The sequence below is a fragment of the Tupaia chinensis genome, unplaced genomic scaffold (genome assembly GCF_000334495.1).
Source record: "Tupaia chinensis unplaced genomic scaffold, TupChi_1.0 Scaffold147458_1, whole genome shotgun sequence".
Classification (NCBI taxonomy): Eukaryota; Metazoa; Chordata; class Mammalia; order Scandentia; family Tupaiidae; genus Tupaia; species Tupaia belangeri.
In genome coordinates, this window is record NW_006207309.1 from 280,834 (window position 1) to 293,661 (window position 12,828).

The window sequence follows — 12,828 nt, forward strand, 5'->3', positions numbered from 1 at the left end:
GCGGCCCCCGGAGCCGAAGCCGCTCGCCCCTCCCCACGCCCCCATCCCGGGGCGGGTGGGACCCAAGTGCCGCGGAGAGCCCGCAGACGTCTCGAACCCTACCGTCTTCTGCTTCTTCACCCCCGACATGCTGGCTGGCTGGGACGGAGCCGGGTCCTGGGAGCAGAGACCGAGAGACGCACGGATGGCGGTGGCGGCTACTGCCAGACTCCGGGGAAGGAGGTATAAAAAGGCTCCGTAGACACGTCGCACTTCCCTTGACCGGCCCCCTCCTCCCACTCCTCCCCGCGCTCCTCTCCGCCCCGTCGGCTCCGCCAGCAGCGCGCAGCCCTGGGGACCCGGCCGCCGCCTGGGCGGGGTCCTCGGCCCGGCCCCTTCTCGCGGGTGCCAGCTCCGCAGCCCAGGTCCGAGGCCAGACCTTGCAGTCGGAGCGGCAGACTGGCACGCCCAGGGTCAAGTTCGCCCGTCCCCCCCCCCCCCCCCAGGGCCCCGCGCGTCCTCCACCTCCCACCTCATCCCTGCGCCTCTTCAAGGAAGCCCGCCTGTGTGAGACCCAAGAGTTTATTTGGTTAAGGGCCAGGGTGCCTGAAGACGCCAGGCTCGGTGTGGACCTCAGAGGGCGCCGACGCGCGCCGGTTTGCAGCAAAGAAAGCGACGCCGAGCACCGACAGATCCTTACTCTGCACCCCGCCGAGATTTGCCTGGATCCGGTTCCCTTACATTCGGCCCCCGCCCCAGACAACAAGCCCTAGTTTCCCCCATTTACAAACGGAGCTGTTGAGGCTTTCAGACTTTCCCAAGATTATGTTCCAAGTGAGGGGATGCGAACCCAGGCTGTCAGCCTCCTCCCGCGTGGGACTCCCCACACCCGCACCGTCGCACCAGGAGCTAAACTCACCAGGTTCGAGGCGCGCCTGCACGCCATGCACCAGGCGTGGTGCTAAGGGGTCTCCCTGCATTAACTCGTTTGGGGCTCACAATCACATCGCCATGTCACAGATGGGCCCGCCGAGGTGTTGCCCCTCCTCACTAAGTCAACTAAGCAAGGCCAGCCCAGGAAATGGCCGGAAGCAGCCCAGTCCTTTCTTTTAGTATACCCCCCTGAAAGTGTTCCTTCACAGTAGTACTTCTGTGCCTTAGCAGCAACGATGGGCCGGGGAGAAGCCAAAGGAGGCGGGGTTAGGGAGGCCTATGGCTTAGAGCCCTACAGCCCCAAGGTTTTATCAGAGGTCAGAATGAAGAAACTCTCAAAAAAAAAAAAAAAAAAAAAAAAAAAAAAAAAAAAAAGAATGAAGAAACTCTCTGAAAGAATCCAAATGTCAGAACAGGCAATGGTAGAACAGGCGTTCCTTCTGCAAACGGGCTAGAGGAGTGACAGTCGAAGGAGATGCGGGACAGAGCTTTTCATAAATACAGTCGGAGTTCTGGAGGTCTGCCAGCTTCCCAGACACACTTGAACATCTGTCTGTTCACTGACTGCTCCATGGCAGGGTGGGAAAGAGCAATCGGGAGACAGAAGTTTGCAGGGCAGCCTGCTCCTCTGTGCAGCCTTGAGGACATCAGCCTATTTAATTTCTTACTCACTTGGAGTAAGCTGCTGCCAGTCCCTTCAAATGGGAGCTTTGGGGCAAATACTTGGTTTGCATTTCTGCACACACACGAGCACAGTTTGACTTTATGTGAAGTTTAAACAGTGACATCCTGCTCTTACCCCACCGGAAAAAATCCTTTTATATGAGTTCCAACTGTATCTCAGACCCTGCCAGATCCTGCCCTAAGAGAAAGTAAATTAAGTGTGGCTTGAGAAATAGTAATTTGCATGATTTTTTTTTTAATACTGTGTCTTCAAAAGAAAAAAATAAGACCTGTTCTTGAAACAGAAGGAAGTAGGAAGTTAAGGGCAAATCCCTAAGGGCTACTTCCGGGAAAAACGATGACTGTTTAGACTTGGCAGAGGTTTTGAGGTAATATGCCTAGTTTCCCCATCCTGAATTTTACATATGGACGATGTAAGACTCAGAAAGGGGGGTAAGCAGGCCATCCTCACCAATTAGGGGCAGAGTCGAGACTCAAACCCATGACAGTGGATTTCCCAGATGCTCTGCCCACTGAATGGCTCAGCCTGTGGGTCAACCATTTCAAGACCCAAGAGAACAGAAAACTGGACTGCTTATCTCATTTTCGATTTAAATCATTCTCAAGTGGTACTTTATTGAACAGAACAGACTTTCTTTTACTGTTCCAAAGACTCGTTGAATTGGAGGCCTGAGTTCTCTCAGACAAGCTGGGTTGTTGATGACACTTTCCCATCACAGATCAGTTTAGTCATAATTCACCTCAACTTACGGAAAAGTAAAATAAACGCTCTTTTTTTTTTTTTTCCCAAGGGCCTTTCAATTTGGAGATGATGTCTTGAATTTTTGGTCACCTCTCTATGCTCTTGCACCTATGAGAGGCTATTCCTTCTGAACATAGATGAGCGACTGGAAGCTGAACTTCCGGTGTCTAAGATTCTAGCACCTGTGAACTGGGAGAAGACTCAGCCAGGGGAAGAGTGGAGGTTTGTCTGTTCTTGTGGTCAGTCCATAACTTCGTCAGTAGTGATCCCTCCGAAACATCACGGACTACATTGTCCCAGTTGATCATCCTCGATACTAATGTTTGTATGAGGATGGTCCCCTCCCCCATTTTCTTTTCTTTTCTTCCTTACAGAAACTGAGGTTGAATAGTTTAATGAGGTGGTAATTACTAGATCTTTTCTTTTCTTTTTCTTTTTTTTTTCTGCTACAGGGTGCGTGCGCTTGCCAGAGAGACAGAGAGAGACCGAGAGACAGAAAGTGAGAAATCAGCCCCCAGAGGGGATGGCCATGCTGCAATCCCTTCTCCTCCATTCTCCTCTTGGGATCTTGGGCACGCATGCACACGTGCCCCAGTGTGAATTTAAGCCACCAGGTCCAGGACTTGAACTGCGGTCAACTACATGGGAGTCCAGCGAATAGTCATTAACGCTAACTGCTGTTCCCATTAGTTGATCATCTTATTGTTTGGAAAAGATGGAACCAGCCGACTACTCCAAATACAAAGGGCAAACATGTACAAAGAATACCAGTGTCGGTGAGATGTTTATGCTGCAGGCTCTCCAGTGGTTTTAAGGGCTCATAGTATTTTAGGGGATCTACAATAGCTGTAGTCACCACCCCTTAGGATTATTACAAAGGAATGCAACCCCATTGCCCCCTAGCGGCTGCAATGCATTAATGCTAAAGGTTGTTGAAACTCACTGTACAAAAATAAGTGCAGCGTTCCATTGGGTAAGGAGGCACTCACTGAAAGTCTTCTAGGGTGTAAATGCTCTTCTCAGACACAGGCAAGATGAGCAAGATCTGGTCCCTGTCTTCAAGAAACTCAAAACCTATTGAAGGAGACAGAATCCTCCTTCTGCCAGTCTTTTCAATACAATATATAATTAGGATAGGTAAAAAACAGTACAGGTATACTTTAGCCTTTTTATTTTGACTTAAAATATATACACTTCACTAATCATTTGAAATGGGGCTCAGGACTTGTACTGGGTACAGGGCTACCCATGGGAGTTTCATAAACCATTTTCTTTCTTTCTTTTCTTTTCTTTCTTTCTTTCTTTCTTTCTTTCTTTCTTTCTTTCTTTCTTTCTTTCCCTCCCTCCCTCCCTCCCTCCCTCCTTCCCTCCCTTCCTCCTTCCTTCCTTCCTTCCTTCCTTCCTTCCTTCCTTCCTTCCTTCCTTCTTTCCTTCCTTCCTTCCCTCCTTCTAAAAAAATTTTATCAGAGAGAGCATGAGTTCACCAAAGAAAGAAAGAGAAAAGAAGAGGGAATAAGCTCCCCTCATGGGAATGGTCACCCAACAATCTCTTCTCCTTCATTTCTCCATCCTGTTGGGATTTTAAGTACACACACACAGACACACACACACACACACACACACACACACACACACACACCCAGAGGGGTTTTTTGGGTCTAGTATTCGAATCATGCAGTTGACCATGTGGGTTCCAGTTACCTTAACTACCAAGGCACAGGCTGGTCCCATAAACCATTATCATTCAGCATCCTCAACAACTGGACTGCTTATTATTATTTATTTTTTTGGAGAGGTTTTTGCTATAGGGTGCATGTGGTCACCAGAAGGACAGAGAGAGACAGAGAGTGAGAAATCACCCCCCAGGGGGGATGGCCACACCGCAATCCCTTCTCCTCCATTCTCCTCTCAGGATCTTGGGCGTGCACACACACGCGCCTGGCGTGAGTTTAAGCCACCAGGTCTAGGACTCAAACTGCAGTTGACTACATGGGAGTCTAAGCAACATAGCCATTACACCAATTGCTGGTCCCCCTGTTTGGAATTTTATAGTTAGAAATTAAAGAAATGATCAGGAGTCAGCCAGTGGCAGAAATGTTGGGCCCTCTTGAGAAGGTCCCTGGTTCTTGTCTGGAAGTCTCTGTAGATGCTGGACGCTCTGGCATAGGTGTTCGTGATCTGGGCTGGCTGAAGGTGGGGCAGCTCGCAGTGTGGGGATACTCTGCTGGGGTACTTATCCTCTCATTCAAGAAAGAAAGAGAAAGAAAGAAAAAGAAAGAAAAAGAAAGAGGGAGAAGAAAGAAACTTAAACTATCTGAGAGGAGATTCTTTCAAGACAACTACAGACTCCTGCCTGATCATTGTCTTGCCTACAGCTAACCTAATAGTACAATTGTTAACAGCTTTTCTTTCCAAAGTATCCATCTGTTTTCAAAGAAAGCACACCCCCTTTTTCATTCATATGCTACTCACTAAAGCCACATCTAAAGGAATTACTTAGTTACACTAATTCGGACAACTAGGAAAACACAGTGGACCTCAGCAAATGCCCAGCTTAGGTGCCGAAGAGTGTCGGTCTCTGACTGCATCCCAGGGTTGTAGAACATTCTATTTGTTGAAGGCCCCAAGCATGTTTTGGGGAAATGGAAAACAGGAATTATACTGGGCAATGAGGGGGCTGGAGGGTGGTATGGCAGTTAAGGCACTGGACTCCCACATGGCCAACTGTGGTTTAAGTCCCAGAACTGGTGGCTTGCTTTCTCACTTTCCCTGTCTCTCTCTCTCTGGTCAAATTTAAAGATAATAATAATAACAAAATTAAATAAATAATTCTTTTAAAACAACAACTGGCTGAGGAGTTTAAAGATATTGTGGGAAACGAAGGACAGCCACATCATCTTTGGGAGGAGGGACAGTGATGACTGATGTTTGATTTTCTTGGGCAAGATGATACATGAATTGAGACCTGAAAAAGTGGTAGGACTTTGCCAGCCCTTCCCTCTCCAAAGTGGATATTATATAAATTTGAAAATGTAAATGGAGAGAGATGCATAAAATAACATGGTATGATCAGAAAAGTATAAGACTCTGGACTGCCGATTTCAGGAGTTGTAATAGAGGAGTGGAAGGTTGTAATAGAGGACGCACCACCCACAATCAGGCAGCAACACAACTGCACATTCTCCTCTTCAAACCCCCCAGTGTGTCAGCCATGTGGTTGGTCTTGCATTTGTTCGTTAGTAATTACAGGCCGCGTCTTGGGTCCCAGGGTGAGACCTTACTGTCTTGAGGTGTCCATGGTCTAGCGAAGGAGGTGATGATGCACACAAATAATTTCAAGGAAATGTGAGAGTGTGAAATAAAGTGGTATTCAAAGCAATAGGGAGAGTGTAAAAAGACAGAGGCAACGACTTCTGGACTATGAAGAGATTCCTATGGGCAGTAATATATAACTGCATTTTCAAGGATGAAAGGAAGCTAAATAGGAGAGTGATTGGTCAGGCTACTGAGGGCCCAGACTACCAGGACTGAAGTCTCTGGCTGCTTGGTGTCTCACTTCTCCCCCACTGTTCCCTGAAGTAGCCTCTCACTAAAGATCCAGCTGCACAAGAAAAACTGGGACCAGCAGATGGTATAATGGTTATGTCGCTGGACTCCCATGTAGTTGACCATGGTTCAAGTCCCAGACCCAGCAGCTTAAACTCAGGCCGGGCATGTGTGTTTATATGTCCAAGATCCTGAAAGGAAATGGAGGAGAAGGGACTGTGGTATGGCCATCCCCCACGTGGGGTGATTTCTCGCTTTCTGTCTCTCTGATGAGCTCACCCGCCCTATAGCAAAAATCTCTCTTAAGAAAAAAAAAATTGAAAAAGAAAGAGAAAAACTACTGACAGCCAGACATGGCACTGGCAACCCTGAACTGCCACCAGAAGGCTGACCAGAGGGCTCAAGCAGCCGGTGGAAAAGTCTGTACTCTCAGGCAAAAGAAAGGCTGTGCTGTCCTTTCTTGGGTGGAATCCAGTCTAAAACTGTTACCTTGTCTTTAAGCAAGTTTAACAAGAAGTGTATTTCTTAGTCTACTCGCACATTACATGAATGCCAAATCATTAAGCTCTTTATGAAAATATACTCCCCAAACTCGTCAAGTATCAAAGAAAGCAACAATCACATTTGTTTCATATCAGACGAATCAATTGCTTCCATTAATTAATTGGTTGAAAGTTTCAGCTTTTAGCGGGTCCTTCTAAAAGTCATTTAGCAAACTTGTTAAAACACAGCTAGAGGAGTCAGTAGATGGTACAATGGTTACATGGCTGGATTCCCACAGGCTGACAGCAGTTCTAGTCCTGGGCCTGTTGGCTTCAAAATCACACCGGGTCCATGTATGTGCATGCCCAAGATTCCAGGAGGAGAATGGAGAAGGAACTGCAGCATGGCCATCCACCCTGGGGAGTGATTTCTCACTTTCCCTCTCACTATCTCTGTCCCTTCCACCCCTGCAAGCACATATGCCTTAAGGCAAAAACCTCTAAAAAAACATCTCATTAAGGATTTAATTCTATAGCACAGTGGTTAGGATTTAGTTCCATAGCACAGTGATTAGGTGCTGTGCATTAGGAGCTGGATCCCATATGGCTGGCAGGGGTTCGAATCTCGGCCCTGGTGGCTTGAAAAACGTGCTGTCACTTGTGTATTCATGCCCCAAATTCTGAAGGAATAGAGAAATGGAGGAAACGACTTTGGCATAACCCCGCCCCATTGGAGAATACTTGCTTTCTCTCTCTCTCTCTTTCTCTCTCTCTCTCTTTCTCTCTCTCTCTCTTTCTCATTCTCTCTCTCTTTCTCTCTCTATCTCTCTCTCTCATGATCACACATGCACTCTGGTAATAAAAAATAATTAAATTAATTAAAACACAGCTGGCTGCCCCTCCTCCACCGCTAGTTTCTCATCAGTGGGTCTAGGAAGGGATGGGACATAGAATCTGCAGCTCGAACAAGTTCCCAGGTGATGCTGATGCAACTGGTCCAGGGACCACATTCTGTAGACCACTGGCCTACACGTGTGTCCTCCAACTCACCCACACATTTTACTTCCTTATAGTAAACTTAGAGCACCAGTAAAGGAGAAAGGGGAGAAATACGCGCAACCATGCGTTGCTTAAGGACAGAGATGTGTTGCTTAATGACAGAGCTGTGTCCTGAGGAATGTGTCACTAGGTGATTTTCTTGGGCAAACATCATGTACATAGTGTACTCATGCAAACCTGCCACACACCTGGGCTGTATAGCATTGCCAGCTATAATCTTATGGGACCACTGTCATATATGCGACCCATTGGTGACCGGAACTTCATTACGCAGGGCCTCACCGTGTATTGTATTGGAAAGAGACCTTAGACAATATTCTAAAAATTCATTTACCATGTTTTGCAGTGACAAAATGTCTAATGGGATCACGGGGGAGGAAATGAACTTCACCAGGTGTTCTCAGCTTTGATTAATCATGCAAATCACCTGGGAAACTTGGGAAAAAATCTACTGCCTGGCTTCCTTCCTCTCCTTCCGATCTACAGACTTCTGGGTTGGGGCCTGAGCAGAATTTACACCCTGGGGCCAGTCTACCAGCCAGGTGGGGAAACATTAACCTAGCCCACTGATCCTCCGGTTCTGGTGTGCACAAAAACTCCCCCGGAGGGCTTGTAAAAACACAACTTCCCAAATCCCACTCTTGGAATTCCTCAGCAAGATCACAGAGCTCTAACTAGAGAGAATGACTTTTCATTAGGCCTGGGCACTTTTTCTCCCAAATACTTTGTTTAGTCTGAGTTCATTCTTTTCTCTAAGGGCTTTAGGCTTAAGGCCCCCAGCACCAGAAACTCTATTTGCATTTTCCATGTTCCACCCTGAGCCTAGAATGGTCTTACTTGAATGGTGGAAGGTCCAGGATGGAGGAATATTAGGTGTAAAAAAATCAGTTACTACTTTAAAAATATTGTTGTGGGGACCAGCAGGTGGCATGGTGGTTAAGGTGCTGGACACTCCCACATGGTCAACCACTGTTGAGTCCCAGACCTGGTGGCTTGCTTTCTCACCTTCCCTCTCTCTCTCTGGTCAAATTAAAATAAATGAATGAAGAAATACAATTAAATACGAAAATAATTCTTTAAAAAATATTGTCATATCATCCTATTTTCCCTAACCTGTTTATTGAATGGTTAACCCACTCATCTACTGGTTGATAGTGTTTTCTCCGTGAGGCATGTTAGTTAGCAGGAGCTGCCCTTAGCAGTTATTGGCGACACCCACCACAGAGCCCGGTGGGAAGCAGCTCGATTTTATAATCAGGACTTGTTTTTGCCTATTTACCTTTCCAGTACAATTAGTGAACTCTTTTAGTAAACCTCCTCCCCTGCCCCTTAAAATCATACGGGTCTTAGGATTGAAATTGTTAATAAATAAACTACACATTACTTTGGGAAAGATTGATACCAAGTTTTCTCTCTGCCCCGTGGTATCTCCCCTTCTCTCTTCAGGTTTCTTAGATCTCATACACAGGTTAAAGTCATCCCTACGGAATTATAAATGGAAGTCTCCCGCCTTATTCCCCTATCATACTTGTTTTGGAGGAATGCTGTAGATTCAGAGATATCTGATATTTAGTTACATTGTGAAACTTTATGGTTTATTTAATTTATTTATTTATGCTTAAAGAATTATTTTATTTAACTTTATTTATTTTTATTTGACCAAAAAGGGACAGGGTGAGAGAGAGAGAGAGAGAGGAAAAGTGAGAAATCAAGCCTCCAGGTCTAAGACTCGAATCATGGTTGGCCATGTAGGGGTCCGGTGCCCTTAACCACTATGCTACCTGCTTCCCTATTTATTTATTTATTAAAGTTTATTTATTTCTTCCATGAACAAGAGACAGAGACAGAGGGATAGCAACTCCCCCCCCCCCCCAAACAGTCTCTTTGCCACCATCCATCCCTGGCCTCAGTCAGACTGCGACATTGGCATGTTGGCACATGTGTGCTGCTTGTGCTTAGGCTGATCTCCAGATGCAAGCCCAGACCTTCTCAGATGGGTCAGTCTTGCACAACATCACACTTTACTGCTGTGCCACTGTCCAGCAGCCATTATTCATTATAAATGATAAACACCGTATTCCCTTTTCTCCCCTCACAAACAATTCAGACCACACTCTGGGAACCAGTGACTAAAGAATGGAATCAGTGGACCAGCAGACAGCATAATGGTCATGTACCTGGACTCTCACATAGTCAACTGTGTTTGAGTCCTGGACCCAGTGGCTTAAAACTCACTGCAGGTGTGTATGCATTTGTGCCCAAAATCCCAAGAGGAAAATGGAGAAGGGATTGCAGCATGCCCATCCCCCCATGGGGTGATTTCTCACTTCCTCTCTCTGTCTCTCTGGTGAGAGCTTGTGAACTATAGCAAAAATCTCTCTCTCAAAAAAAGAGTGGAATCGGAAGGGGGTGGGGTGAATTGACTTGCTTGCAAGAGGAGTCAGCCAGGACAGACCTGCTACCTACAAAGGGCCCTTCGCCAGCTTTGAGTGAGGATACAAGAGTGGGCAGCTCCATTAAAGGATTATACCAGGAAATTCCAAAAGAAACCTGGTGTTGAAGCTGTTAGGTCTGCATTCATTTCTTTCTGTTTATCTTGTATTTCCTTTCTTCTGTACCTTAAGGCTGGACAGGGACCCAGATTGAACAAAAGCAGGGCGGTTTTAGGGTAAGCCCTTTTTCAGGACGCTGTCAAAGAAACCCTTTCCTTTCTCATTAGGAAGTAACAATATTTTATAGACCAGAAGAGATGCTAGTAGTCACATCTCTGAAATTTGGTACATATGCAATTTTGAAGCAGAAGAAGATATTTTTAAACAACGCATAAAAATTTAAAACACAGTCTTAATTCAGAAATCACTTTTACCTTAATTTGAATGGCAGGGTTTGAGGAAAAGTTAATTCAATAGGATGAAAATATTGGGTCATTGGTAAAGTCATGATGCGTTTTTGCATAGAAAACATAGAAAAATATGTCATGACTTTCCCAACAATCTAATAGTTAACTAGCTGAAACAGGTCTGAAAGACTTTCTGTGCATTTTTTAAGGGCCTTCAAAGTTGGGACTCTAATTCTACAGCTTTCCTTTCTTCTTCTTCTTTTTTTTTTTTTAATTAAAAATGCACCACCAGGACCAGCAGTTGGTGTAATGGCTATGTTGCTGGACTCCCATGCAGTCGACTGCGGTTTGAGTCCTGGACCCAGTGGCTTAAACTCATGCTGGGTGCATGTGCGTATATGCCCAAGATCCCGAGAGGAGAATTGGAGAAGGGATCCCAGCGTGGCCATCCCTCCTGGGGTGTGATTTCTCACTTTCTGTGTCTTTGTCTCTAAGGCAAGCGCATGTGCCCTATAGCAAAAACCTCTCCAAAAAAAAAAAAAAATGTGCACCACCAAATCATAGTAAGATACCACTTGATACTCATGAAGACAGCTATTATCAACCGGACAATTAATAGCAAGGGTTGGCAAGGATATGGGGAAATTGGATCTGTCATGTATTGCTAGTGGAATTATAACATGGTGCAGCCACTTTAGAGAACAGTCTGGCACTTCTGATGGTTGGCATATGACTCAGCTCTTCTTCTAGATATATACTCAGAAAAATGAGAACACATGTCCACACAAAAATTTGTACACAAGTGCTCCTAGCAGCACTACTCACAAAAGCCAAAAAGTGGAAACAATCTAAATGCCCATTGACTGGTGAATGAACAAAGTGTGGTATATCTATATAATGGGATGCTATTCGCTCATTACAAAGAATCAAGTATCAATATCCGCTACAATGTAGATGACCCCTGGAAACATAATGCTAAATAAAAAAGCCAGTTACAAAAGATGGCATATTGTATGATCCCATTTATTAATATATGAAGTCCAGAATAGACAACTCCATAGAGACAGAAAGTATCAATAAATCAGTGGTGGCTGGGGGCTGGAGGAGAGGAGAACAGGAGGGACTGGCAGTGAACATGGAATTCCTTTGTGGAACGATGAAATGTTCTAACATGAGATGCCGGTGATGACTGCATGACTCTGTGACTACACTAACAACAATGAATCGTACATTTCACATCTCAACAAAGCTATTCTTTTTTTTTTTTAAATGTAGCTATCATACATACATGCTCATGCATATTTGTAACATCACCCAGCAATCCTATTCCCTGGGTTTTCACAGAAGAAATTAAGTTATGTTTACGTAAAAACTTTTGCCTCAATATTGGGCTCAGCTGCAGGGGTACACACTGCTAAAATGCTACTCAGAGGTGCCTACCACAAGGGGGTTCAGGTTTAGCTCCTGACCCACCCTAAACAGGCTGAGTACAGTGGTCCACACTACTGGTACTATTGGGTTGTCAGAGAAGTCATAATGTATTTTTCTGTTTTTCTATGCAAAAATGTGTCATGACTTTTCCAACAACCCAATAGCTAGCTGGAAGGCTGAGGCAGAATCCTCAGTCAGTCTCTCCCTCTTTCAATCTCTCTCTCTCAAGCTAGATCCCAAATGGCTGAGCTGCAGTACAAATCACAGCACCGGCAGCTTGAAAAGCACACACGTCCCTGCATGTGAGCCCATTTTCTCTGGATGGAAGAAACAGAAGAAAAATGATTGCAGCATGAACATGCCTCATGGTGGGAGGTGTGCTCTCTCTCTCTCTCTCTCATGCATGCCCTCTGGCAATTAAAAAAAAAGAAGACAGTATTTTGACTGGCTATTGTAAGGCTAAAGACAAAAAGAATTACATACAAACAGTGTACCCTAGTTAATATTTTGTACAGGAATATAGGTTAGCAATTCTGAAACTACTGCATATGCACAGAAGTGGTTTTGTTGTTGTTTTAGTTTTGCTATAGGGGATGTGTGCTTGCCAGAGAGACAGAGAGATAGGAAGTGAGAAATCATCTCCCAGGGGGGATGGCCACACCACAATCCCTTCCCCTCCAGTTTCCTCTCAGGATTTTGGGCATGCTCGCACATCACCCAGCATGATTTTCAAACCACAGGGTCCAAGACTAGAACTGTGTAGTCAGTCATGTGGGATCTAGCACCTTAACCTCTATGCCACCTGCTGGTCCAGCAGTTTTTTTGTTTGTTTGTTTTTACTTTTTAAAAATAACTTTCTCGTGTTGTATAGTAGATTCAAACAAACAGATAAACATATTGCCTGTAATGATAGCCAGCTTTCTCACTCCCAAGAAAAAGCATTATAAACAAGGAGGAAGAAAAACTGAAATGAACCTAGTGGTGTAGGATTGGAAACAGAGGTATCAGTATGAACCAGCAGGATTTTAATATAAATATATATAGGTAATTTTGGATAATAATATGCATGATTAAGTCACTATGCAGTATATTCTGGATGGGAAATCACATTTTGTATGCTGTGATGATGCTTA

At 45.0% G+C, this 12,828-nt stretch overlaps 1 protein-coding gene across 3 annotated transcripts in view; it reads right to left on the reverse strand.

Moving 5' to 3' along the window:
• PAPSS2 (3'-phosphoadenosine 5'-phosphosulfate synthase 2) overlaps window positions 1–1,093 on the reverse strand; it is a 93,675-nt gene extending 92,582 nt beyond the window's left edge. For 2 of the 3 annotated variants that reach the window (XM_014584675.2, XM_006169733.3), the window contains exon 1: window positions 103–423. In XM_014584675.2, the coding sequence (XP_014440161.1) occupies window positions 103–129 (27 nt within the window). In that variant the 5' untranslated portion in view covers window positions 130–423. Of the gene's footprint in view, window positions 1–102; window positions 424–898 lie in introns of those variants that run through there. The other variant, XM_014584674.2, reaches the window with a different exon arrangement.
• Window positions 1,094–12,828: the final 11,735 nt, after the last annotated feature.